Here is a 22,765-nt window from a genome sequence, read left to right on the forward strand (position 1 = left end):
GGACCCCCCCCCCCCAACCCCAAAAAAAGAAGAGCAACAAAATTCCAACCTGACAACGCGTTTTAAAAATATTTTTCTCGAGAAAAGTTATAGAACGAAGAAAGAGCTTTGGGTTAATTTTATATAACTCGAAGACTTTTTGAACTCTAATGGCCCACTCGTTCTTCAACTTCGAAGCTACTTGAACTTTGTAATTTCAAACCTGAAGAAATTCAGTTTTAGGTATAATTCGGCGACTTTTGAAAAGTTTCTGGTCAGACTTTCTTTTTGATTTGTCAAAACTTTGGTCGTATTGTTCGAATCGCTTAAAAAGGTTGCTTAACATGTGCTACCATTGTAACTCTCGTTTAATTGACGTTTATTAACGCGACATCGGCCAATTTGCTTATAACAAGAAAAGCATGTAAGCCACTGCTTATAACGATATAACATGGAGATTTTTTACGTTCAAATGCACCATCGAATTATCGAGTAAAGTATAATATTTTCAAAGCAATTGGTGAAATACGGTCAGTGTTAAATTCATATATCCATATAGTTCATGTAATCTATAAAATCATATGAATTGGAATAAAAACATGGAATAGGTAATATCTAATAACCCATCCATTTCTCGAAGATATTATCACAAATATCAACTCTAACTTAGAAAGCCACCAAATGTTATTTTAGAAGAATCTCAATGTTTTATAAAAATAAACCTACTATTAACAAAATAAGAATAATAATTTAAAGAATCTAAAGTAGAGTAGAAATTGTATGTAAAAAAATAATACTTATTTATTATACTTATTAATAATACTTATTTATAATAATAAAATAATACACTGTAAAAAAAAATTAATAGTATGTCTTACAGAATCTGATATATAGCATAGTATCCGAAATTTTGACAGTACATTAGTATCACGATTCTTAGAAATTAAATAAAAGTAATTCAAAGGTGAATTTTAAGTAGCTAAATGGACAAAAAAGAAAGTAAAGAGAAGCTCCGAATATTTGGACGAAACTCACCGATCGTGAATCGTGAATCGTTCGGAACCGTAATTCTTGCAGAGGACGGCAATTCCCTCGAATACAATCAACGTAACACTTCTTGAAATTACCATGGCTAACCCGGATTCGCGTACAAGTGAACTTCTTTCAACGACTATGCTCGAATATGTTCCCTATGGGACTGGATGTCTCGTTACGACACCGCTGGTCACATTGGAAAAGAAACCACGAAAGAAACCCATCAACGAGGGAAATAGAGATAGAATAAAATAGAGTCAGATAGATTCGACAAATTTTGATGTAAGGAAATTTCGTATGTTTATCGATGACCACACATCGAATAAAATAATATTCAAACAAAGATGCCAATATTCGCACACGGTACATCTACCTCAATGTGACAAGCGAAAAGACAAAATTGTGTTAGTAGGCGAAAGTAGGCCGCACGTGTGACGATGGTCAATTTTAATCCTGATTTCAATTTCAAATCATAGCAGATGTTAGGAATTATTCAATACAAGTTGTACACGATACTTCAACGTTAAAACAGTAAGTATTAAGCCCATCACATATTATAACTGCGAAGAAATCGTGGCATAAAAGGCAGGCGATGTTAAATAAAGATAAAAAGGAAGAAAGACGCAATACGCAGCATACAACAAAGAAGAACAGAAGAGAACTAATTCAAGAATTCATCGAAAAAAACTCTTCGATACTCTTATACTGAATACAAAAAGTATGTAGTACTCTGGAACACGAATCAGGAAGCGTGAACTCACAGAGAAGAAACAAAAAATATGATACAATCAAACCACATTCAAAAAAAGAGCTCACGTAGAGAACCAGAACCAACTGGACAAAAAATATATATATGTATATAACAGAAACGCAAATCAAAACATGCCAGTGGCAAAACCAAGTATGTATACAGAAAGAAGGGAACGAAGAAGAAATCGAGAGTAGCGTGGAGAAGGGTGAAAGAACGAGGAGAAAGTCGGGAAAGAAGGAGAGGAGACTGTGCGGTGAGTCCTGCTGCGGTGGTTTTTGTGTTCTCTTTTGCTCAACTCGAACATAGGCATGCTCTCGATCCAGAGAGCAGAGCCGCATCTGTGCAACGGTATATCGCTGGTAAACGGGTTCCGTCGGTTCTGAAGTTACCGGTTTCCTTCAGCAACCAATACCGAGGCCTGTTCACGCAACAGACGCACAGCCACGTGACGAGTTTCTGCTCGAGAGTCCACGCTGAAATTTCTGTTCGACGGTAAGATGACGTTTGAGCGGTAACGGGATTCGCGAATAGTAGTTCGTCAATGTTTGTTTATTTGTAGACGTGGGTGAAATGTGTAAATGATTGCGTCTGACGATTCATTTTCTAGAATACCTTGTGTACTATGATATACAGTAGAATCCCATGTAACGGGAGACTGCAAAATGTTTTGACTACAAAACTGTAATGAACTATTAATTATCGCCTCTTCAACTATTTCATATTGAACCATCAAGTATGTAACACGAAAACTGAGAAAAATCAAGAAACATAGAAAGCATATGTTTTTCAATGAATAAGGCGAATAAAAATGAACGAAGAAAAGTACGAAAACATTTAAAATTGGGCTATTGGTTTAAACTAATTACGAAGTTTCGTTTCTACAAACCGCAAACTATAGCGATTATATACTCGGTAACAGTGATATGGACGCAGTTCACAAGCTGGCCGAGAATTTTTTCCCGATAAAATCGTGGCATAACGCGATACCATGATTTTACACAGGAAAGCGTAACGATATTATTTTTAACTGCATCACGCTATTTCATGGTATTGCGGTTGTACACGTGCGCACAAATACGCGCTAGCTGTTATGCTGAAATTAAAATTCTGGGCGTTGCTGTACACATAATAGGATTTCCAATTTCTTTGCAATCTTTTAACTATGTCGCAATCAAGCTTAAAACAGCAAGATATTGTAATAAGTTCTTTACTAACGAGGAAATATTATAAAAATATTGCTCCCTTCTATTTTTTAATAAACGCAACTAATTCAATTTTGCATACTTCTAATCAGACTTTGTTACGCGATATCTTGTACCTATCTCGTACCGGTGCAGAAACTGAAAATTTCGAAATGGCTTTTTAGTCATAAAATGCAGTTATTACAACAAGTATAATACACTGAGCATTTTATATATTCCATGGATTTTTGCGCTTGAAATTTCCCATAGATGTATACAAATTTATTTAAAACCAGCTGTAGATTTTTTCCAAGACCAAAAATAACAATGATTCGCCATTAATTTCAATAGAATGCTCATAATCGGATAAAATTACGACGTTAATTCGCGGGAAATAGAAAGGAGATTCGAAACAGAGAAAGGAAAGAGGAGTCGAGGCAAAACTCGAGGGAAAGTCAAGTATTTCCATGTCGGCTGTCCTGACATTTTCGTGTGGAAGAAAACTGATTTTCCTCGGTCTGTCGAGGTGAAACGATTCGCGGAAATTGTCGAGCAGGCATAAATCCGACATCCGGCACCTATATGGCGTATCCACCTCCAAGCCAAGGGTGAACACCTTCTCTTCGCGGTCTCCACTTTTCCCCAACGACGAAATAAAAACATTTTTCAACCGACCAAGCCCCGACTTCTCACGAACATCGACACCATCGGAGCAGTCGACCAGAAAATATAAATCACCGCTTCCCAATTCTTTCTTCTTGTCGAAAATCTTATGCGTCCTTAGTACTTTTATACTCTGAATTCTCTGTTCTATCGAGATTCAGCGGAAAGAATTGGACACCCAATTTAAAAAAAAATGACAAAATTGACCCCTAGATCTCCTTTGCGTCTTTACCTGCGAAGGAACTGTCCGTACCATATTGCGTATTTCTTTATACGTAAATATATCGATTTCTTTTGGTGAAATACGCCAGAAATCCGTTTCATTTCGTTCTATGTTTCCAACTGAACTCTTTTATGCTATCTACGAGAGGTAGAAATTGGCGACGATAACCAGTCCGGATTTGGCTTATTGTCAGCTAACGAAGATTAAATAACTAACTAACAAGGGTAGCTAATTATAACAAACGCAGATATGTGTGTGTAGGTAACAGTGTATAAGCCTACGAACATGTACAAGTGTAATAGGATATAAAAATACAATTAAATACGGAAGTAGTTATTAATCAACTTAAATAATAAATATTTATATTAATCTATTAAAATATTTATAATAATAAATATTTGATTATTTAACTTACAAGTAGATTATTTGTGTTTTACACAAATAGCATAATAGTCACAGAGCCAGACATCGATTATTTTGAAAAATGATACTAATAATAATTCATAAGTTGTTTGATATAATATCCGAAACTTTGGAAACGAAAATTGAGATTCGTGAGAATATAGAGATTCGCGATAGTATTTTGTTGTTTAAGAAATATGAGTCCTGAATACCGAACAGTTTATGAACGTTTATGGGTATTTCGTTTAGTTGGAAACGGTGGAATATCTCGCAACGAATTAAAGTTATCAAAAAATGTTTTAACAAAAGTTGTTTATAATAAGGTAAATTATTTTGTTCAGATTCAGTAGCGGGGGAGATTTTGAAGCCAAGTTTATTTTTTTATACGGACCATATATTTTTTAATATTAGGTTGTCCGAAAAGTTTCTTTCGTTTTATGAGAAAATAATAGACGCACAACGTTTTTTGTTTTATATTATTTTGTCGAATTACGTATGTTCCATTTTGTTCTGTTGAGATAAACACCGCGACATTTCACAGACTTGGTTTCATGTTTGTATGAAGGTGCACTGTTGTAAAAAACACGTTTGCGAAAGAGAGACACTTTTCGGACAACCTAATACATTAATCGATCTATCTTCACATTCCCTATTAGTCTATTTGTGTTGAGAAACTACTAGTTTAGCAGGTATTTTAACTTCAATTTGTAAAATTTAACGTGTGGAAGACAAAGACAACGTAAATACAATAATACCGCTGCGCGTCGTTAAATCGTTCAATTTGGCAAATTAAAGATAAAATATTTGATAATCTAATAGTTTTTTGGTATAAATAGATGAATATTTTTTATAGAAAATTCCGAAATGGATCGATCAATATATTAAGAGATATATGATTCCGTTTAAAAAGATGACGTCGCTTTTATATCTTCCCTACTGCTCGACATGCAAAAAAAACCAATTTGCGTAATGCGATGTCCCTTTTCGAGCCAAACAACTTTTGTTAAAACATTTCTTTGATAACTTTAATCTCTCCTGAAATATTCTACCGTTTTCAATTAAAAGAAACGTCCTGTAGAAATCGAATTCTAACGAACATGAATTTATCTACACGAGATGCTAGGATTAAAATTTCGAAATAACTCGTTATATTATCGATTATAAAATTGTATAAGTTAAAGACAGCGTATATCGGACTTTAATGAATTCAGAGGTATTTGTGTAAAGATCTTCAGTCCGAAACCTGTTTCGATGATGTCCTATGCACGATTATGCTGATACCAAACCAGTTTCGATAATGTTCGAATGCTATTACATAACATATACAACTTGTAAACAAATTTCTAATATTAATGTCATGATCCAACGTCAGTTTATTCAAAAAAGAAGATTCCTACAAAAAGATATCATTATGTGTACACTTTCGATTTATTCTCTTTTACATACATCGATGCATCAGCTTCCGAATTGCATTATCAGTTTGAGAACATCTTTTATATTGTTCTTCGTTATACTCGAATTTCTCTACTAAAATACTGTATGATCTTCGACGTAGCTATACATATATAGTTCTATAGCATTTGCGTTCTTTGTATCAGGTTCCGTAATCACAAAGTTGTGACTATCGAGTTCCATAATGTCGATGTTATCTATATCGAATTCCCTGACCCAGGGTCGTTATTAGATCCTGTGGCCTATGGTCTATGTCTATACCATAGGCCATAAACTCTATGGTATAGGAATCATCCGTATCAAATTTCAAGATAGTCATTCATAGCTTAAATGTCAAATCCATTCAAAATCTAACAAGAACATTTCCAATCACAAACGGTATGATCATGCTCCAGTTTCTTTAAAAATTAACAAAATAATTAAATAATAATTAGAAATTTACGATCTTAGAGTTATTAACGTAAAAGTGGTTGTTCTTTGTACCTTTTATGAATTGAATTCTGTAAACTTTCAAAACCTACCAAGTTGTCATCGCTGCAGTAAATACTCGTCGACGTGAAGCTTCTTCGGGAAATTATTACATTTTCCACGCTAGGAAATGTCAAGTTACATTTTTCTATTATTTTCTGTTCGTCAGCCACGCGTACGAACACCTGTTTACCATTAGCCTCAAGGCGGTTGTAAAACATCCGCGTGTAATTCGGACGAAATTATTTTAGCGTTTGAGATGGCCGCCGGAATCATACAGTCTGTATCGCCTTCCTGTTTCCTTCGTTTTCTTTTCCTTAAAACTCGACTCGGAGGAACAGTTTCGCAACGGTTGCGCAGTTCGACTCTCGCTCTCGACGCGAAGTACCTGCACTTTGGCTTATTGGGTTATCCCCTGGGTAATGCTATTCTAACTATTGAATTTCACTCGAAAAGTGCCAGTATTTAAGTTTATATTCGAGTACGTTTGAACACGTTCGTCATTGTTGCTTGGAAAAATAACCGTCTCTCCCTTTACGTTGAATTTGCATTTGTAGAAAGATAAAACGATAGACGATAAACGATCTTTGGTATAACACGTAGAAACCTGTAATTTACAAATTCGATTCTGCTCGATTTAAGTTTAAATCCTTTAGCTAGAAAAATAGTAGAAAAATAGATTCATAATATAAAGAACTTTATAAGATTCATAAAATTTCCCTAATAATATCTTTTAGATTGAGGAGAAGGGTCTTATAAAGCGTAGCATAAAAGAGAAATGTAGATAAATAGGTATGCCGAGATACCTGGGCGGCACCCACACGTGAGAAACACGAAATCCTTTCTCTGAACGGCCTCGCCTTAATATTATATCCACGAGTGAACTTTTCTGGAGCAAACGAGACACATTGCCGTACCAACGTCCTATATAGCAACAACGACCATCAAAACACGTTTAAATCGATTCCCCACCATATTGGATACGGTGATTGTAGATATCCAATGCCTTCTAGATAGACCTCTCCCATCTAGAGAGCTGTCCACAGCTCCTTTTGCTACGATAGACAAAGAAGGATCGAGCCAGTAACGGGTAAAGTTACTAGGCAACGTTCGTGATCCATAGAACCTCGAATGTTTCTCATTATTTATTGCAACAGAGTTTAAGAGAAGAATAAAACTTACATAGAACAAAATGCAGATGGACCGTAGCTTTTATAGTACACATTTACTTATTACCATACCGTTAAATGGAAGAGAAATTTGCATGAATGAAACGCTGAATACAATCTTTATATTCGTCTAATTGCATTCTGTATATCCACAAACGTTCCGACTTCGAATTTCCATAAATCTGATGATATAAAGTTTAGAGATTCAAAGGAAACAATTCCATTGTAACGTGGAAACTCGTGAATCATCAGAAGTCTTTGACGATCAATGTAAATCGTTCATCTTTTGTCTTTTAGAAGGGACAATAAAATGAAAGCTTGAATACAAATCGACGATCGTGTATACCAATTTCATTTCGTTTCCGTTTTCTCCGCCGTGAGTATAGAATAACATAAATAAACGGAAATTTAATGCAAACGCGAAATAAAGAATGCAAACATGATTGTTATCGATTAAAACGATACATACCACGATATTTATCATTGTATTTTTGTAAGTTATTTGTTAGCTAGTTTCCTAGTTATTAATTGAATTAATTAGTTGAATTAACTTATAAAAGATACAATAATATTTTTCTATTACTTTCAAGCTTTACTTTTTATTTCTGAAAGAAAAATGCTTCTTCCAGTCGTCTTACGATAATAAATCGATTGTTTATCGTAAAAATGTCGTTCTTACACTCACGATTTGTAACGAACACATCAATCGTAAAATCGCAACAATTTCTGAACAAAAGACAAACGACCTAAACGTTAAAAAGCATCAAACTATCGATATCGTTGCCCCAAAAGAGTCGTCAATCGTCGAAACGAGTCACATAACACAAAACTCGTTGACCTCAAAACTGCACAAAATAAATACCGCGGAATACAAAAAAAAGGGCGAGTCAAATCACTGACGATAAAATGTGACGAAATTTCACCGAGAGTAAAACCACGCAGCGCGCGATCAAAGAAACCTACATTTAACACGCTTTCGCGTTAATTCCTGCATCCGTCCACAATTTTTCAAGCTGACCGACGATTACGCGGTAGCCATTCGAAACTGAATGTTTAAAATCCATGGAAATTTCGCTTTGAAAATTTCCTAGTATGAATGACTCTTAAGAATAAATATTTCGTGTCGATTATTGTTTAACAATGTGTGTTCGTGAGTTTTACGGATGAACACTTGACAATTAAAAACGAATCGAAAAAGCGCAGTCATTGAAATTGTACATAAGCATCCTCTGGACTATCATCTATCTATCTATCTAGTTGTAGATTTTTTCAAGAGAGAAAGAAATTTCATCTGTCAGCGGAATCCGGCGTAGTTTTAAACAATCAAACACACGAATCAAATTATTATTCGAAGCTAGGTGCGTCTTACAACAAGTGAAAAAGCTGTAAACTTTCTATCTGTAACAAAGCACACGAACGCAAAAAAGCCATCTAGGATACATTTGAAGATTTACGACGAAAAACTCGAGAACGGAGAACAAATGAAAAAAAAATAGTTGAACCGCGAGCGCGAACATAGCTCGTTGCAATGATCGCGATGCATCCGAAACAAACAGAAGCCGCATTTGCCAGAAACTGGTAATAAACTTCCATCTCATGACGCATTTACGTCCCAACAACACACCGTTCTTCTACCTCTTCGATACTCCTCCGCTCTTTTTTCGCCCTTTTGTTTCGTTCTTTTGTTCGCCAACCTATCGCGCAGTTCAACATGGAAAAGAATCGCGCCGATAAAACGCTCCGAAAAGAAGCGGGGCACCTAGAGAAATAGAGAGAAAGGATACTTTAACCGTACGTCATCCCTGGTGAGATAAAAACTTTGGCTGCTGGAGAAATGTAGCCTGTGTGCAGGTTCTACCAGTCAAGATGATGGAAATTCCACCAAACGCCGCGAGGAGTCGTGGAAAACGCGGAAATTATCGTGGTTCCACGAAGATTTAGACACATAATAGAGCGAAAGTGCTTCAATATTTAGCATTGGTAACTTTCCATCCACATATTGTATGAAGCATATGAAACATTTTGAAATTTCATTAGCATTGTAATGAAATACGATTAGAATGATTATACTGAACAAAGAAATCGATTTAAAAATGTATATAGAAGTTTCTTCGAAATTAAATAAACGAAGATACAGATGGCTACTCTAAATTTTAATTATTAACAGTATGGCAAAACATGGCGTTGTTTTGTTCGTATATTATTTGGTATATCGAACGCGAAATGTTTAATGCACCTATTTGGGAACATAGAAGATTAAGGTTTTCGGTTTATCGAGAGGATAATAGTAAGGATAGTAATAATAAATGATGGTAAACGTAATACTATTTGTGGATAGTACCGGTGGTTTGATTACCTGAGTGCGTGGAAATTGTAGATATTAATATTTACTACGCTGGAGGCATAATGAAAATTAAACGTCTACTGCTAGCAGAGATATGAATAATTCAGGCATTATTAATTCGTTGTCTTGTAACGCGGAGTTACATTTATATATCGACCACAGGTTAAATAGTGGCAAAGATTAATCACGATGAAATTTAATTTTAATTTGAATTACGATATCAAAATACAAATTTTTCTGTATATGTATCTACGTCAATTTTACTTCGTCGCGATATTTGATTCTGCATTTAATTCTCTTACTGATCATTTGAATCTTTACTTTATGATTTTCCTCCAATCACAAACTACACAGTCTAAGATCATTAATGAAATTAAGACTTTTAACCCAAATTTTTAAGACAAAATCGACTTATAATTATCGAAATGCTATCACTAATATAGGTAACACCAGAGCTAATTATTAAGAATTCATATTATGTTATTATATATTATCGTAACATCAAATTATAGGAATTAACCTACCACAAATACGTTTTCTAGACGTGTATATTTTTCTCCATTAAATACAGGCGCTGCACGCAGAAAAATACACAAAATACAGACTGATTGGCCCGGTATACAGCGGCGAAAAATTGAATAGCGGAACATCCAAAAACCTTGACAAATGGACGAAGATACAAGCGGTGGAAAATATCGGACGCAATTCACGCTAGCAGTAAACTTAATTCCAATGGTTTTTTATTCAGTTGTTGGCATAACAAGGGTCGCAAATTAGTTGGAGTCACGAAATATCTCCCCTGATAGTTGACACGATGAATTTTTTCCCAATCGAACAACGAAAAGGGATGCGGCGTCCAGTGGCTACATGAATGTGTAGCCGCAAACGAACGCAGTTTGACGGTCACAAAAGTCAGAATCACGAATGCAGATCGTGAAATTCGTACACTCTATACATAGCTACACGCTATACAGGCGGACGAAAGTATTCGAACACTTTCCGATACGTTTCATGAATTGTATTATATGTGTAGTACTTTTACGTCTTAAAATTTTATTATCACTGTTGCAAAACTCGAGTATCAGAGTTAATGAGACGTTCTTACAAAATTGCAACGATTATAACGATTAAAGCGTTCAAACTCGATTTTCCTAAAGTCGTTATTTCTACGTTATATCGTTATTCCACCGAATAAGCTGTACTGTTGCGAAAGAGTATTTTTAATACTCAAATCAAGTATCATAGAGAACATTCAGCAACAAATCGTATACAGTTTAACGATCGCAAAAGCTTGGATCGGGAATGCAAATCGTGAAATTTGTAGTAGCTATATGGGGGCTAAACGTGATATATAGTTTGAGGATCATGAGACTTTTAGGTAGCGATAACCATTCCGGTTCGAACAGCGGCCTGGTTTGAAGCAGCTGTAAAATTTTTTCGATGCGATCGTCATCGAGGGCCGCGAACGATACTTTGCGAAACGCTCGTGGAAAGGACACTGTGATCCAGTGATAGCACGCGTCCATTACACCCACGTGTAAAAATGCTATTACTTTTTGTGGTAAAAGTATGTAACGTATAGGGTGTCTCGAAAAAATAGGGAAACGAATTTTCCCAGTCCTCTCGGTATAAAATACTTTCGTATTGTATTCTGTTCTGTGCGAAAACGAAACGACCGAAATGTATTATATATTTTCTGAATGGCGAAATATATTATTCGTAAAATAGGAGAAGAAAAATGTTTGTTGTTTGGTAGTGCATAATGGTTAATAATGAAAGTTCGCTATAACTGTATTTAACTAGCCGTATTTTAAACCTTGATCTAGCTAATGCAGGTAATTAGTGTCCTTCCCTTGGAATAATTATCGGCACAAGTTTTTATACCTTCGCCCTATCCGCTCCATTTAACAAACTGATGTCTGACCTTAACTAATCCGAAGTTTAAAGTTGCTGCTCGCGTTGCGTTGGTCGATGTACATTCACCAGCGCTATAGTTTAGTTTCACGGCAATTTTATGGATAAAATTTAACTGACAATTTTGTTTCATTGTGTTTGAAAAAGTTTCGAAAATTTCTTTATAAAGTTGGCGCAAGAGAATAACGAAGATTGCAGGGTTAATAAATAGACGATTTCTTAATACACAGATTATTTCAAGCGATAAAAATAATATTTGAGAAGCGATTAACTGATTCGTAGTAAGACTTGGAATAAGAATGAATAATATAAAGTAAAGAGAAGGTAAATCGTATGAAGGGATTCTCGACTATCATGGATTATTCAACAGCATTAAGATGAATAATTAGAGTTGGCAGAAAAGTGCAGGTGATTAAAGTAAGTTCAATGGTCAAGGTTAATAAACTATCGAATACCGATACACCAAGTCTCTGAGAACCGCGTAACGAGCCATCCCTCTTAATTCCTCCCACGGGACTACTTCCACACTATTACAATAACTACTTTGGAACAATAGCGGCGAACAGAACACATTCTCAAAATTGAGCAATGCTATACGCACTATTCCCTAGCATCTCCTGATAACTACCGATAGAAAGAGTTTATCATTGGAAATACATAACATCAACTATAAATAGAATGAATGGAAATTATGAAATCACAAGCACGATAATAATGAAAGGGCTTTACGATGCTACATTGCGTTCATAATACGGATTATGTGTTATTACATATCTAATATTTAATGAAACTGGAATATTCGAAAATTCGAAAGTTGGGATTTTTTTAGTTCGAAAGGGAAATTTGAAGACGTAAGAATTTGTTCAAGTATCTGAATAGTTGTTTACAGATTTTTGAAATTTGACGAAAACTTGAACCGCACACATAGGTAAGAAATATTTGGAGTAGTATTGGTAGCCTTTGGTATTGAATTTCATTAAAATTTCTAAGTACATATTGAACTTGGTTTCGTCGCTATTCATTCTTCACACTGGTACACGCGAATCGTGAAACAAACCACGATAAAACTTCTACAGCTCGAACGTTATTACGAGAAAGATTGTTTTTATCGCAATCTGCGTAACGCGTAACTACCAGAAAAACTTTTAATTGTGAAATGGCCAAAGTGTCCTGTAAGTTTTTTTAATAGTCGAAACAACACGAGCATCGAGTTGAAAACACGCGAAAGTAAAACCTGAAACCTGTTATCAAAACTATGTCAATCCGTGGCGATAACCGCAAAACTTTTGTAATGAATTTTGATCGTGGCGTTTTTGAATCGTGCTGAGTTGAACACGCACGAATAATAGGCTTAAATTATGTAGTTAATCGAGACCGCTTAAACTGAAGTGACTGAAAGACGACGACCAAGATAAAGTCTCTCAAAGTGCTCCATTGATCATCGCGTTTTTCGTTTATATCTTGATTTTAAATCTATCTCGCAAATGCGTGATGTTTGAAATCGCCAAAATATTATTAAACAGCGGTATATACAAAATATTGAGAAAGAAATGCATTCTCAATTTGTTACATTTCGCGTTCAATGGAAATAAAATTTACAAAAGCCATTAAGTCGACAAACAAAAATTGATTTTAAATTGTATCGCATAAGAGTCCGTTACAGTAAAATTTGTCAAACAGATGTAAAAGTTAATTAGAATATTAAGCAGCAGATATTTCATTTCGCTAAAAAAATACTCGATTGATGTTCAATTTTCCAAAAATAGTGACAAATTTCCAGGTAAATGACTACTTGAGAGATACTGTTTGCAACATCGTCACCCTTTTCTGGTCTTCGATTTATGGAGCTGATCAATGTGGTTTGCGAACTACTCATCCCATAAGAAAAGTCAATCATTCCATTTTAGCATGCTAACGGCGAGATATAAAAAGAAAGATCGAGACTCACCTGTCCATAGTTGTCGAAACCATACTTGGCGGCAATTTCTGCGGCGACATCCGGTCCATCCGGGATGTAAACTGCGAACTGGTTGCTGAAAATCGGCGTAGGTCGCGATCGTGGTCCAGGTTCCGACTTTACCAACAGAGCACCGATCAACACCACTAACAACACGCACAACGAACCGCCCTGAACGATGATCATCTCGTCGTCGCCGAATGGACAAGATATGTTATACTACTATTCTTTAAACACCGCGTACTTCTTTACTTTTTCTACCCCGTTACTTCGCGTTACGAATTCCGATTCGCCTATCGAAACTATAATATTTTCAAGCGTCGAGAATCCACGAGCAGAATACGCAATTCGAGAATATGAAATTTCCCGTGAAATCCAGCAGGAATGGAGAATCTTCACTTAATTTCCGTATACCATTGCCACGAATGTTTCGCCGCATCCGAATGACACGAAGGAAGAGGATAAAGTGAAAAAAAAGACGTTGAATAGGTCAAAATGGTGACACGCGACACGACACTATCGGAACGATTTCGACTCTGAATTCTTCGGTCGTTGCTGTTCTTATCTGTAACCAAGAAACAGAGAGGGAAAATTAATAGTACGATTGAAAAAAAATGGCCAACATTCAAGTCACGACGCCAGAAGGATGTCGTCGGGATGTTTGCGGTTTAACGATGTTAATTATTATCAAAAGGATACTGCCCGAGTTTTGTACACATGCTGGATTTTATATCGACATTTCTGAAGCTTAATTAATGAAAATATGAAAGAATTTTTATGCGCGACTTCTCGTTTCAATATCAGGTATGTACAAAAATTTTGATATAGCATTAAAAGTCTTCCTGTATTGTTGAAACGTCTAAAAAAACTTCCCTGAGAGGAGCTCGTATAACAGGAATGTTGTAGTAGCCTGTAACAAAACACTCGGCGGTCAGCGTTTGAATTACAATGCATTTAAAACGATCGCGCAAAAGAAGCACGAACGGAACAGCAATTTAAAAATTGAAAACCAATAAAATGTTTCCTTGTACGTCACTCGTGTTGTCGCAAAAAACATACAAGAAAAGGCTCGATAAAATCAAGCGCTTCCACGATAGTCTCGGCTCCTCCCGCCCACGTTCTCTTTTGCCACGTACAGAGCAGAGAGCGTCCTTCGAAGGATTTCGAAAACTATATTAAAGTCATCCATGAAACTCTCTGGATTCTGTGTATCTCCATAGAATCGGAATAGAGAGACGCGACATGATAACGGGTGAATCATCACAAACAGGATATCCGAATATTCGGATATTAGAATTTGAAAGACAGCACGCGTGGAATACCAAAAGTGTATGTAGTTTCACGAGAGAAATAATTGAAAAAATTATTGATCGTAAATACCTATAATAGTAACACAAGTGGCTAAAAAAGTATTTGCCATTGGCACGTGCCTTTACTTTCCAATATACGACAGTGTGTTATCATGTACATTTCATTTTCATAGTATTAAATTCTAGTTATATGAAACCTAGTAATAAATGATACAAAATTTAATATACCAACCTAACTGATTGGATTTAATCGATTAGTAAATAAGGAGATACTATAGCAAATAAAATGTGTACACATAATTGATGAATGGCGTATATTCAATATTAGAATATGAATTTAATACGTTATTCCCTATTCTAAAAAAAAAAAAACGAGTTTTTTTTTGCAAAATCACACCTTACAGAGGGAAATTGGTTTTGTATAACTGCTGGAAATATTGGAGTTTTGCTATAGATACTATCCACACGCATTTTATAAATGCTGCAATCTACATATGTCGCAGTCCACTGAAGCCGATGCTACACATCCGAAAACCATTTTTCATTTGCAGCGAAAAAAAACATTGCGCAAACATATCAAATCCTGGTGCGGAACCTCACTAAAATTTAAATTTCCCGCTTGTAAATATTCTTTTAATAATCCTGTCCGCATGAACCTGTTTTTGTAGGATAAATTTCAAAGTATGAATATTCGATCGAATATATACAAATGATTTATGTCTCTAATGGAAATTAGATCACTGTACATCAAAAATGAGAACGAAAGTTTCCACCAAAATAAAAAACCATGAAAAACTAACACCTGGCTGTCGCTTTTAAGGATTATATAAGAAGAGAAATTGCAGTCGAGTCACTTTTACCCATCGGAACATTGACAAGAACTCTCACGATGCCACGTATGATGCCTTCGTACGTAACGTTAAGCATCAAGATACTTTTTATAGACACAACATACTAATGCCGACTAACGAATATGATCAGCTTTCCATGTTCCTTATTTACTACGGTTTCTACCACTAAATATTATACCTGTCAGATACACACTCCTATTCGTACAAGCAAAGCGAACAAGCAACGGTTTAAACAAATACCATGTAACTTTGAGGAACAAACGTTGAACCGCACCAACGAACCAATAACCAGAGCGTTACTTAACCAGTACATAATCGGATCACTGACAGAACATAGCGTTATGCTTAGCGTCGATGACGTCAAGATTCAGATATTTTTAACCCGTACAATGCCAATCTACAAGAGAAACTCTATAATATTTGCCATTTTGTTCTTTCGAAAATTTCTGAAAAACAACGTTAATAGCGTATAATACAGATTACTTTAAACATGGCTACCGAACCCCAATACGTTTCAGGTAGCTCCGAACTTTCAAATATTAAACAAACTAGTTTTATCTATTTGTGAAAAATTTGAAGGTGCGAGAATCTGCAAAACGCACATGATACGCAGGAATTTCGCGTAAAATGCAACGACTTGATAATGAGTTCAATCTGAAGGCAAGATTGCGGAACGATTAACCAGGATTGATAAGCGTCTCGTGATTCCGCAAATGCCACACAAAGAAGGGAACGACGTCGCCAACCGTTCGAATAGAATCTACCAATTTTCTAGCAATTAACCACCGGCAATGTTCTTCCCATTCGCAGCAGCAAAATAGAATTCTACGAAAGGGTTGTTCGCTCAAAACCGAACACCAGCGAACTTCTTTCGACGATCGAATTTAAATAGCGTGTAAAGAAGACGAGTGAAGAATGAAGAAGAAGAAAGCTTAGCGAAGAAATCAAGAAAGAAAAAAGCAATGAAATATTCGTCCGATACTTTTTCTTGCGAAAATCTCTTCTTAGCGGAAAATTTTTATTCAAGTTCAAATATGAACATTTATGAAATATTTCTGCGTGTATTTTTGTTTTTTGCTTCCTATTTCATATCGAAATCGCGTATAGTGAAAAACGCGCCGACTTATATTTGTTAAAATACGTTAGCACTCGTAATTCTTCTATTAACCACCGCAGTTCTTCGTATCTTCTCATTTCTTCTTTAAACTGCTTGTAAGTGGTTTTTGTCTGAACTCTCGCTACATTTTTCGGGTATTTATCGTGCGACAGGTTCATTCTCGTGTATTCTATCTCACATATTTATCTTTTATAGCGCTATGTATATCATCCTGTCATACACTGTGCTTTATAGAGGAATTTCATCATCGTTGGAGAAACGAACGATGAAAAATCTTCTAACCCTCCGGCATTTAACGAGCCATAGTATTTTCATATTCATCCTAGGCTAGTTTATACAATCATGTGTAAAAATCTTGGGCCACCTACCAAACATTTGCGTTTTGCTTTTATTTTTTCACGAATGAATATAAAAATACTCGATGTTAATTCAAACCTTCTGATGATTAAATATTCTTTTTAATGAATATCTAACATTTTCCCGGAAGTAGCTTATCTTCAAAACATCGAATATTACACTCGCATATAATTGCGAGCAGTTTTCAAATAAAACCGAAATCCGCAGTGAACGTGTTAAACAACATATTGGTTGCCTCACAAGGACAAAAAAGTGGGAGAGAATGCTGACGATGGTTCAAGGACCGTAGAAAGCATGAGATTTGCAATTCCACGAGTGCTGTTACGTGTAAAATAAAAGCCACCCAAAGCGTCATAACACCACGAGAAAATATGAATAGAGATAACATTATACAGGATGTTTAAAAATGAATGCTCTTCGAATGTCAAGTATGAATAAAAAATAAACGTCAATGTACTATTTTCCTTAAAATATATCGAGAATGTGTAATAAAATGAGACTTTTCTAAGAGAAAAATCTCGTTCTTTTCTCTTTTTTTTTTAGAAAACTGTACAAATTTAGTTTCTCGTTAAAATTAATCATATTTATGCACAGCACGAAGGGAGATGTAACTGTTTGTAGTTCAAGAGCTCATTTTACTTTGTTACAAAGCATTGAAAACGCGGTTAAATTGGGGACACACGAACTCCGGCCGACGTGATTTGAATATTGAGTATTCAGACGCTTGAATAGTTCTTTCTTCAAGGCACACAGAACGAGGTATAATTTATGGTGCGACTGGAAAGAGGAGATGATGTGATGTAAAACGGCATAGACAAAATGAAGTTTTTGGTACGGCGAAAAGTTTGGTTCTTTACAGGATCTATAACGATAGATCTATAACAAACAAAAGTATTATACCATTAAAAGGGACTAATATTTCTTTGCTGTTAGACGTCAAAATAATTTGTCATTCTCCAATACAGTTGTTAAAATGTTGTTTAAATGTTACACTTACTGTTACAGATTGTTAATGGAAATATTATTAATAGAAATTAAATATAACGATGTAAATAGGAATGAACGTCGTAGAGCGTTTAGACGATCAATATTATTGTGAATATTATTGGTAATATTATTGTCAACATTATCGTAAGAGGCCATCTAGACGATCAATGTATATTGTCTACACAATGCTGAAAACTCTGAAATATCGACAATAATATTTATCGTTTGAACGCTTCTTCAGTGTATGTGTTTTGGTAGAACCTGTACAACATGTTTGTGTACATCTGCGAACAACTGTCTTGCGTACTGAATTCAATTACCGATGACACGCGTACTCACCAAGAAGACGCTGATGACGACAACATCGGACAAACACAGGGCGGACAGTTTAGCGACAACTACACTAATGAATACGCGAATGGCGATCCGTACACTTCATTAGCATATGCAAACTGCATAAAAAATTAGTAGGACGATTCCTTGCGAATTTTAACGTTTTATTGTTAAAGATTGATACCAATTTGGTTTCCATTTTTCTTAACGGATATAGGTTACGATTTTCACGGGAAATTATTTAGTAACGTCTGCAAGTTGTCAAAAAGATTATTAAAAAAATAACAATTTAAAAACAATTAATTTAAAGACGTCAGTGAAAAACACTGATAAAGGTAGACTCGCTGGAAACGCGATTTTTGCCTCATATGGAACAATATCGACATTGCAACATTTGCGTCTCTTCTTTTTTACCAAGTGAGGAATAACTTAGCGGTGTATTAAATTATATTTCTTTGATACGAGATATCTCGTTATATTACATTCTAAATATCTTACGTAACGATAATATACGATATGGTAACTTTATTCGAGCTGATTGATATTCACATTTAAATACGGCTTAGTAGCTTATCGTTCGAAGGAGGATAGTGAAATAAAGAAACGTGAATACACGAAAGAAGGAGAAATCAAATGGATGAGTTAAACGAACGATCTAGACAAAGACTTAAGACGTTAAAGGATGTTTGTTTCCTTGCTCGTGGATTTCTCTGAAATATTCCGTCATTATCGTTAAACTCTACTCGCAGCTATGTGGAAATAAATACGGAAATAACATATCTGATCGAAGATGCATGAAATTAAGATTTATACATGGATATCGCCTGAAGCTGATTTCATTACATAATCTACTTGTCTTTCTGTAGCTAATAAATATCCATTTTCAATATTTTTACTATCATCCTGCAACTCTAACCCTTTTATTACTTCAAAGTTTAACTAGAAAATTTAATCAAAATTAACCTACCAACATCATATTTGCTATTGATCTATCAATATATATATAGCAATATATATTTAGCTATCGAAAGAGCAATTGCTAATAACGATGACTTCATAGTCAAAAATTCGAAATACCAGTTAAATGTATTAAATAATTTCATAAAAAATATTACAAATTATAATACATCACGTTCAAAATTTACATAGACAATCAACCTTCATGTAAAGTAAATCCTCTTCTTCCGTAAATTTACATATTACAAACCTTGCATAACATCTTTATCCTCAATGCTTACTTTACAAAACAGGAATTATCTTGGTAAATCAGAAATTATACAACTTCTTTGGTAATCATCACATCTATACGTTTACTATCATAATGAATAGTATGGAAAAGTAATTAACTAGCAATTAATTAGTAATAATAATGATACATTCGACATATTCTATATGGCTTTATTATTATACATTATACATATATTCCATACGTTTAATTATTTCAAATCATCTAATACGACCAATAGCGCAAATCATTTCACAAATAGGGAAACACGCATTATCTCCAAACGACAGTAACCGTACGTCCCATTATGCAGCCGATAATAAAGTGCTCTTAATACCGACGCTTCACGCACAAGGTCGCAGCCAATCACGTCCGTAAACATACATACTCCAATTTGAAATCTAATGGAAAACGAGAAAATAGAACTGGTAGATATCGACGATCGTTGTATACGTGTGTACACGGTATACCATTACCATATATACCAGTGGCAAGTTGAAACTCGTTCGATCAGGAAAGAGCAGCCTGGAATTTTTTGTCACCAGTGTGGCAAGCTCTCGAGAAGACGAGGTTGCACGCAAACCGGGACGCGGGAGGTAGAAACAAAATTTGTATTCGAGCAAATCATCACAAAATCCGTAATACGTCCATGACTCACGAAAATATTAAAACAAAAGTCTGATGTGTGTGTGTGTTATATGAAACATTTTGAAATTTCATCAGCGCTATAAAAGACGCGACTGTCACGAGTCATGACTGTAACGGTATAATTTAAAAGTATAAAAGTAGGTATGTACTGCAAACGTATCGTACATATATTTAAAATTTTTCGGGAGAAGCGAAAAATTATTTGGCAATTTACGAGAAAATTATTTACTAAACACATCTTGTTGAGAAGAAGAAAAGACTGTAGGAAACATTGGTCAATATTACTTTTGTAATTTTCTCTTCTTAGTCCTTGAAATACTATTTTGACGGTTTGTTTAACATAAGACTGAATTATTTTGAATTCTGGCACTTTTAACATACATGTGCAATATATTTAGCAAAAAATAAGATGACTGTACAAAATAGAGTTAATAAATAACGCCTTGAGTAAAACTTGGTTCTTATAAGAATCGAAAAAACTAACCTAATCCAACGTTGTTCGTAAATTTCGAACTTTAGTGAGCAATACACCGCAGGAAGAGATATTAGATTTACAAAATTTGTCCTTATTTCTATATATTTTCATCACATTAATCAAATTTGAAAATATTTCGTCTAACACACGTATTCGTAAAGAAATGTTGGAATACTTGGTGAACCATTGTATTTCTGTGAACGAAACGCGAAACCGTAATTAGTTTCGGGTCAGAAAAGGTCAGAGAGGAGCATTAATCGGAACTAAAAGGTTTTTCGAGCCCGCATGATTAGAACGCGACACCGCGATATTTCTTTGGCGACGCATCGCGCATACGATACAAGCTTGCACACACGCGTGGCCACAATCATTTTTCGCACGCCACTCGCACTGGCCTGAATTACACACGCGCGCGTGGCTCCGCGAAACGCCAACGCTGCTTTCACAGCCTTTTTTTTTCCTCTTATGAGCGCAACGCGTGCACCATTCCGCATGCGAATCACGGTCAGCCTCTATTTTCGACGAAAGTGAAAGAATCGAGATCAACGACCCTACCGCTCACGGAGAAATTCGCGAAAGAATATCGACAGTTAAAATCCGCCTTCTACTTGCCAGAATTCAACCAACGAGGGAAAAAAGCACTAGCTTAATCGGGGAACAACATGAACGAGTTTCACGAAGAGAAAGTCTCTGGTACACGAGGATTTCGAGATGTCAGCTGATAGAAACAAAGACTCAGAAAGAGACCCGTAATTGGTCGTTGAGGATAGACCATAATATACAAAACTATATAATGGAGACACACACCAATATAAAGAGGTTAGCTGTGAATCACGCGACGTCAATCATCAAACGCAATTCTTTTTTTCATTTTAATAAGAAATACATTTACCTCTGTTTAGGTATCACGCGGCGTTAGATTCCCACGAAGTATGGTGAAATTTCAGCGGAGTTGCTTGAAAGGTACAAATGTCACCAACTTTGATATATGCACGAAAACGACTATGTTTTGGCAGTGGTTCGCGGCATGTTCTTCCGGCACGAGGTCTGCGACGAGGTTAAATGGACATTGACATGTGCGCGAAAGGAAAACACGACGGCACCCACGCACTACTCGGAGTAAATTGTCAGAAGAACGAGGCCGAACTTTCGAACCAATCCACCGATCATTCCGACCACTACAGGCCAAGTGTAGCACCGCACTGACTGCTCTCGCCGTTCACCAAGGCGATAAACAAACTCGTCGCCTCTCCCTCACGAATCTACCCTCCTTCTCCTATCAAGTCTCTTACTCTCGCTAAACGTTTACTATCCCGCTTCCGCGGACAAACGCCGACTGCCGTGTGCTGCTGAGCGAAATTTCGGTCTTTCTCGCACTGCGGCGTTAGCAATATGGTATGATCTCACTCTCATCACTCTATTTCACTCACTCTAACATTATACATCTCTGTTACTTTCCCTCCCTCTTCGCTCCTGCTCCGTTTAAGGCACAGTGCTGCCACCATGCTTCGCCCCCACTATCGCATCGCATCACAACTTGTCACCTGGTATTCTTGATTTTTTGACATTTTATGAATGCTCGGTTTAAACTGGGTGATACTTGGTAATCGGGAGCGTTTGTAGTTTCGAAGAAACTGGATGTCACTCGCGAAAAGAGCAAATAAGACTCGTTTATGATGACTCCATGACGCGACAACGCAATGTACGACATGTTTTGAGCCACTGACAGTCTGTACTGGAGCAGGAACTGTATGAAGGGTGGTGGTGCCACCCTACTGCAATCAATTGCAACGTGATTTTGTTTATAGAAAAGAAAATCTTTCGTTTTGACAAGTAAAAATACTCGAACTTAATAATATAATCAATATTGTATTTATATACTATAAAGCTATTTACAATTACAATTAAATATTTATATAAATAT

General features: G+C 35.8%; 1 protein-coding gene across 2 annotated transcripts in view; it reads right to left on the minus strand.

Annotated features, from left to right (window-relative positions):
• The window catches only part of LOC100744086 (furin-like protease 2), a 415,683-nt gene extending 393,122 nt beyond the window's left edge, over nt 1-22,561 (minus strand). For both annotated transcript variants that reach the window (XM_003487136.4, XM_012382089.3), the window contains exons 1-2: nt 21,734-22,561; nt 13,530-14,103 (exon numbers count right to left, since the gene is read on the minus strand). In XM_003487136.4, coding sequence (XP_003487184.1) covers nt 13,530-13,724 — 195 coding nt within the window. In that variant the 5' untranslated portion in view covers nt 13,725-14,103; nt 21,734-22,561. The remainder of the gene's footprint in view (nt 1-13,529; nt 14,104-21,733) is intronic.
• Nucleotides 22,562-22,765: the final 204 nt, after the last annotated feature.

The sequence above is a fragment of the Bombus impatiens genome, unplaced genomic scaffold, assembly GCF_000188095.3.
Source record: "Bombus impatiens unplaced genomic scaffold, BIMP_2.2 scf_0142, whole genome shotgun sequence".
Taxonomy (NCBI): domain Eukaryota; kingdom Metazoa; phylum Arthropoda; class Insecta; order Hymenoptera; family Apidae; genus Bombus; species Bombus impatiens.